General features: G+C 31.9%; 1 protein-coding gene across 3 annotated transcripts; it reads left to right on the top strand.

Annotated features, from left to right (window-relative positions):
- On the top strand, window positions 302–4,663 carry LOC107625080. Of its 3 annotated transcripts, none has more exons than XM_021115653.1 (5): window positions 302–430; window positions 526–614; window positions 1,249–1,292; window positions 1,558–1,616; window positions 2,103–4,663. In XM_021115653.1, exons 1-5 carry the CDS (start codon window positions 325–327, stop codon window positions 2,144–2,146), a joined length of 342 nt encoding a protein of 113 aa, XP_020971312.1. In that variant the 5' UTR covers window positions 302–324; the 3' UTR covers window positions 2,147–4,663. The 3 variants fall into 3 exon arrangements, with proteins under 3 accessions (XP_020971312.1, XP_020971313.1, XP_020971311.1); XM_021115654.1 differs by having other exon boundaries at window positions 1,977–4,663; XM_021115652.1 differs by lacking the exon at window positions 2,103–4,663 and having other exon boundaries at window positions 1,558–1,970.

Raw genomic sequence — 6,188 nt, 5'->3', positions numbered from 1 at the left:
CGCGTGCGCGCCCATTGATGCATTCCCAATCTTTGTCTCTTCATGCATTCTCCTCTTTGTACGCTTTTCTCCTCATTTCTTCCATCCAATACTTGCCTTATGAACCTGAAATCACTCAACAAACACATCAAGGCATCGAATAGAATTTAAGTGAATCAAAATCACCAATTTAATGGCGTAAAAAGCATGTTTTTACTCTTAAGCACAATTCAAGGGAGAATTACAAAACCATGCTATTTCATTGAATAAATGTGGGAAAAGGTGGTAAAATTCCCTAAAATAAGCACAAGATAAATCACGAAATCGGAGTTATCACCGCTCTCAATGCGTTTGCTCCTTTCATTGTCACACGAGCTCTCTCGGCCGTGCTCTTATTTTAGGAGCTCCCTCCGCCGCCGCTCTCGCACTGCTTCTTCTCTCCTCGCCAGAGGTTTGTCGTCCCTAGCCCTAACCCTTCCATTGTGGTTCTGTTCCGATTTCATGATCCCTAGCCCTAACCCTGTCCCTTCCCTATTTTGATTGAAGTTGAAAATCAAAGAATACGATCAATGAGAGCTCTTAGGTTTGCAAATCAGTTGTTGCTATTGCAAAGTACGGAGTTTCTAAATTCTAAGGTATGAATTTTGTATATTCCTGTAATTTGTGAAATCTGAAACATAATTTCTATGATTGTAGTACAGAATGAAGTTTGTTTTTGAACTATATATTTGAATTGTTGAGATATTTTATCTGGAATTTGCATGCATATTCTTGTTCCTTCCTGTTCTTGCCTCGATTTTCAGTCTTATTCCCGATTTGGAAAGGATTTGCACTGACTTGGTGAATTTTAGTTCTCATTAGGCTATAAAATCATCAGGTCTGCAAAATCTCGTTGGATTTTTCTTCGGATTTTGTGTTTTTCACAGCTCCGGAGCTATTTGGAGTTTCTATAATTGCATTTTTTAACACAATCAATTTGTTGATTTTAATGTTCATTGACTCTGGTTCCTGATCTATAAGAAGAAAATGGCAGATTGGTGCGAATTTCATGTTATGGGAATGACCGTCATTTTGCATCTTATGATTTAAAATCATTTTCATTTTCATTCTTGCTGATTTGGGCATGTTGTATGTATGTGCATTTTTTTAAATGCACTTAAGTTTTGTATGCCTTTTTACGCCAGTGTTTTTGGATAAGAAAAGAAAAATTCGGAACCTATTTTTGGCGTCTGCCTTTTCATTCTTCTTTGCCTCTTAATATGCTTGTAGTGCCTGATGCGGAGAGCTTCAACAACAGTGTGGCAAAGCAACAGGTTGGTCTTGTAAACAACTCTTTTATTTTTTTATTTTTTCTACTCATGATATCCTAGTTTGATGTAATCAAAAAATATAAACTTAGATTTAATAGCATGATTAAGGTACTCCTTTTATTTTAGTGAAAATATGAAACTTTTCACTCGGCTGTGCTTAGTGGTGATTCACGTTTTAGTTTTTTATCCCTTGTCATATATTTCCATGGTTTCTATATATTACACAATTGACAATTCTATGGCCTTTATTAATATATGTCTGGATCAGGTTGTACTCGAAACTGTGGCCAGGGTCAAGCCAAAGAAGAACGAGACAAAGGATGAAAAGTACTTCTTTCTATTTTTACATTAGTATTTCATATGTGAAGTGTACCTTCCAGTTACTTAAACTAGGAGTCTGATATGGTGCATTTACCATAAAAGTTTGTTTCGATATATTATGTAAGTGTGCTTTTTCAAAATTATAGGTCATTTCAACTCCATCATGTATTTAGTTATAGGTCATTCTTTTCATATATATAATATGCATCTTTTAGGATAATGTTTTCATAATATCTAACTTTAAATCCAAGTATCCAATGCTCCAGCTAGATTTGCGGTAAACTTCTTTTGTTGATTATGTTTTTAGCATATAAGATGGATTATAGTATTGTTGCTGATGAGAAATTCTTTCATCTTATCTAATAGATTGATTTCAGACCTTGTGGTCGCTATAGTTTTGGCAACTTGTGGTGGCGTTGCATTTGCTTTTGTGGGACAACCGGCCTGAATATTTTTTTTCTAAGCTTATTAGTAATAAATATATTTTGACAGGTTATTACTGGATATCTTCTGGCTGGCTCCATAGTTGGACCTAGTGGCTTTAACTTCATTAGTGAAATGGTGCATGTATTCTTGCAACAGTAATCCTTTTGCAGTTTGTATGTTTTTAAACTCTTTTATGGTGTATATACTTTCCAGTTTAGTTGGATTTCAATTTGTAATTTTGTTAAAATCTGAGAAAAGAGTCAATGCTTTTGGCTCCCAAACTTAATTGCAGAAAAAATGGTGTGTGAAACTTTTTGATGTGTATTCTGGTAGATAGTGCATTATCGTTTAATTTTGGTAACTTCACTTATGAAAATCGTTAGACTTAATACTGCATAACACATTCTTGCAAAAAATATTTTTGGTGTGGTTTAGCATGATTAGAAGGGGGAGACTATTTGATTTGCATATTAGATCTTTTGTTTGGAATGAGTTGATATGGTAATTTTCATCATTTTCCCTGCTTTTGGTTTACAAGTCCTATCAAATTTGGTAAGACTTGGTGGAATTCATCTGATTTGAATTTAAATTTTATAGGTTGACCATATTACCCTTTCTTAATAGATTATTTAGTAAAATGGAATCAGAGGAAATCCATTTTGATAAGTTCAAAAATTAAGACTTGACTTAATCCAATTTTATAATGAGTCATCACAAAAATAAATTTTTAACCCAGATCATTTATCATTTTTAAGCATTCAAAATATAATGTTGGATATCTTCATTTTTCATTTTAAAACTACTTTTTCCAACTTATATCTGCTGGTAAGTTATGTCAGAACAGTTACACAAACAAGGCATCATTTACGGAGAAGTTTAATAAACCATTTTTTCTAAACAACAAATAAATGAAAGAATTTGATTGAGATGAAGAGAATTAGAACATAAAATGAAAGGAATAATGACTGTAGTGTAGCCCCTTTTGGCCTACAGATATACATCATTGTGCAAGCAAACATTTTATTCTTAAGTTCAAGGTTCCTCATTCCTCCCTTGACTTTCATCATAAAAGGTCCTAAGAACTTTCCACTAATTTGACAGACTATTTTGTTCTCTTCACCATTTTAAACAAAGTAAGAAGTGTCGATGCCACTTAAAACAACAAAAAACATACAGTAGTTAAGTTATATTGCCACATGAGCTTATACTGATGTTTAGTGCCTCTTGCTGAACTCAAGCTTATTTATACAAGCTATTTATATAAGCTTATATTGGAATATACAAAAGCCTTGCCTATAAGTGTTGAACTACAGTTTACTCTTCATTATATAGCATGAACAATAATGCTAATTTGTGTGCATGTCTAATATTCAATGTATGCTAATTGTAAAGCTTGTTTATTTGTAGATTCCGATGGTAGAGCTTATTCGTATTATTTATTACTTCTTGCTTAAGATGAATGAACAGGATAAATGATGTCCATATTTCTTTTTCTTGTTATATTCGTGGGCAAGGATGCCAGCAACAGTATGGGTCTTAGTCTTAGCAGTTAATGTTATCAAAGCCTCGAATTTTCTATCTTTCACAATATGGAACTTTTGTATGGTGCTCTCAAAAATTCACTTCTCTCACACACTCGCTCCCTCACTGACACGACTACACATGCGCCCAATTGTATGTTTCACATTAGTTGCATGAGTTTATACTGATCCTAATCAAATAATTGTTCTGTGCATGGTATCATGCTATTGTCTGTTGTCATGTTAGCTATGTGAAAAATTCTTGCACAACATAAATGTCATTGTTTGAAAGCAGAAAAACCAGCAAGCTGAATGTGCTTAATAAGGCATCTTGATGATATATATTCGGCATTAACAGTGATTATTCCTTTTTGTGTGGTGTTAATCTTCTGTTTGTGTGTTACACTGCAGACTGGACAAGAAATCGATTTTGTTCTAGTTTCATGTTCGGGATTAGGAATTGAACCTTCTATATGGTAAGGTTACAAGGTTAGGTCAATTTTGGTGATAAAGGAAAGATTGAATTAAGGTTAGGTAGTGAGTAAACTGAGTAAGTGACCTGATGACAAATGCTCAATTTTTGTGTCAAATTTTTTGAATGAACCTGTAGGTTTTCAACTTTTATCAATATCCAAGAATTAAAATAAGGTCATGACTCATGACAAATGCTCTTGAAACATTTGTCAGCGAAATATTGCAGATTTTCGAATGTACTTACCAACCGGAATTTGAACATCAACAATGACATCAACTTCAGTGCTTGACACATAAGAAAATGCCTTATTCACTCCCTACAAAAAAAATCAAGCAGTATCTGAAAGGTTTGGTCACTCCATTCTCTCTATTTTTTTGTCAATATTTGTGGTTTATAGCTTTTACTTATGTGTGCTGAATTAGTCATTGATTTATTCTGAATGCTACCTGCCCTGGTTTATTTTTCTTTTTCAATCCAAAGAAATTTGAGTCATAATTTGAATTCTAAATTTGCATACTTTTTTTCACTATGCATGAACTAAACTAGCTGAAAGAATGTGTTATGGGAATATCTATGAACTTGGTCACATTCTTGGTTGGAACATTGAATCTTCCATCATCTAAATCTGCTACAATATTTACTAATTTTATGAGAACTCTCAACCTTCTTGGCCTCCTTGGTGGCTTCTTAGCTGATGCTGGCATTCAAAATTTATATGATGCTATAAGAACAATACACTGAATTTATGTTTTGAATTATAGTTAATGTATTAACACATTGTGTTGATGTATAGTTGTTATTTATTATTATAGTTGACATATCAATACACTTTGTTTATTTTTTGAATTATATTGGCTTCCTTGTTTATTACTTTTTTCTTTTAGTTTGATAATACAATAAATTTATTTATTTTTGAAATATTATAAATATTCGAATACAAATTAGATTAAAAAATTTATTTATTAAATTTATATTTATTTTGTATGAAAAAAGGTGTATTTTGCAATGAAAAAATCCAAAAAAAATAATTTACCTTACTGATGGATTTATAGATGGATTTTCTGTCTGTATTCAAAGATTGGAAAATCTATCTGTAATCCGTCGAAAAGTTCGTCGTCTTAGGGAAATGAATGGAGAATTTACAGAGGGAAAATCTGTCGGTAACTGGTAAAAATCCGTCGGTAATTTTCTTACAGAAAAAATCTGTCGGTAAATAATTTCTGACGAGACTTTTACAGAGGGACAAAATCCGGCGGTAATTTTGTCGGTAACCAAAAATCCGTCTATAATAAAGACTAAATCTGTCTATATTAATCCATTTTCTAGTTGTGTCCCAAGATCTTCATTGAAATCTCAAAATATACTTTTATCTCAACTAATGTTCCCAAATTTTCCCACACTTGGTTGACACACACTCACTATCTTAAGCTAACCAAAGATTCAAATAGGACAATTATTTGTTTTCTGCTTAAGGATAGTGATGTGGTAACATAAAGAATAAAAGGGAATTAAAAGGTTCAAAGTGGCAAATAAAGGTAAATGAAATGGTAAGCTATTTAGGTTAAGTGAGCTATAGCAATTGATGACCTCAATCATATAAATGCATGAACATACACTAAATAATAGACATATAGAATTAAACAAACCAAAGATTGCAATCATATGGGAGAAAACACACAAGAATCAAAATCATGGTCAAATGATGCAACCATACAATTAAGTTCAAAAACTCATAGGTTGTATGTTCTTAGCTCAAAAAACATATTCCATAATGTATAATTCATGCAAGTTTTAATGAAAAATTTTCAACTCAATTCAATTTGAATTTTTAATGCCCTATATAAAAAGTAAGTTTCTTGGAAATTTCATTAAATCGACTAGCATTTATTCTATATATATATATATATATGTAATTTGATTTGATGGAAAAGAAATCAAAATTTCTAAGTTCAATTCCCAATTTCAATCAAACCAAAATTCAAGTGTATAGGAAATCAAAGTAGGTGCAAGCATCACATCATCCAAATCACAATCAAGACTAAAAACTAAAAAGAAAATCTAAAACATGCATCACCATAATATAATACTAGGTTATATACAAGCAAAATCAAAAAGTACAATAAGCTAAATAAAAAGTAATAAACTGAGTAAAAAGGT

Source organism: Arachis ipaensis, chromosome B02 (genome assembly GCF_000816755.2).
Source record: "Arachis ipaensis cultivar K30076 chromosome B02, Araip1.1, whole genome shotgun sequence".
Taxonomy (NCBI): Eukaryota; Viridiplantae; Streptophyta; class Magnoliopsida; order Fabales; family Fabaceae; genus Arachis; species Arachis ipaensis.
The sequence above is the reverse complement of the archived record's forward strand: the minus strand, read 5'-3'. Positions and strand labels throughout refer to the sequence as shown.

Coding starts and splice junctions, on each gene's coding strand:
- LOC107625080 (XM_021115652.1), top strand. CDS start 325: ATGCGTTTGCTCCTTTCATTGTCACACGAGCTCTCTCGGCCGTGCTCT. Junction 431..525: donor TTCTTCTCTCCTCGCCAGAG/GTTTGTCGTCCC, acceptor TTTTGATTGAAG/TTGAAAATCAAAGAATACGA. Junction 1,293..1,557: donor ACAGTGTGGCAAAGCAACAG/GTTGGTCTTGTA, acceptor TGTCTGGATCAG/GTTGTACTCGAAACTGTGGC.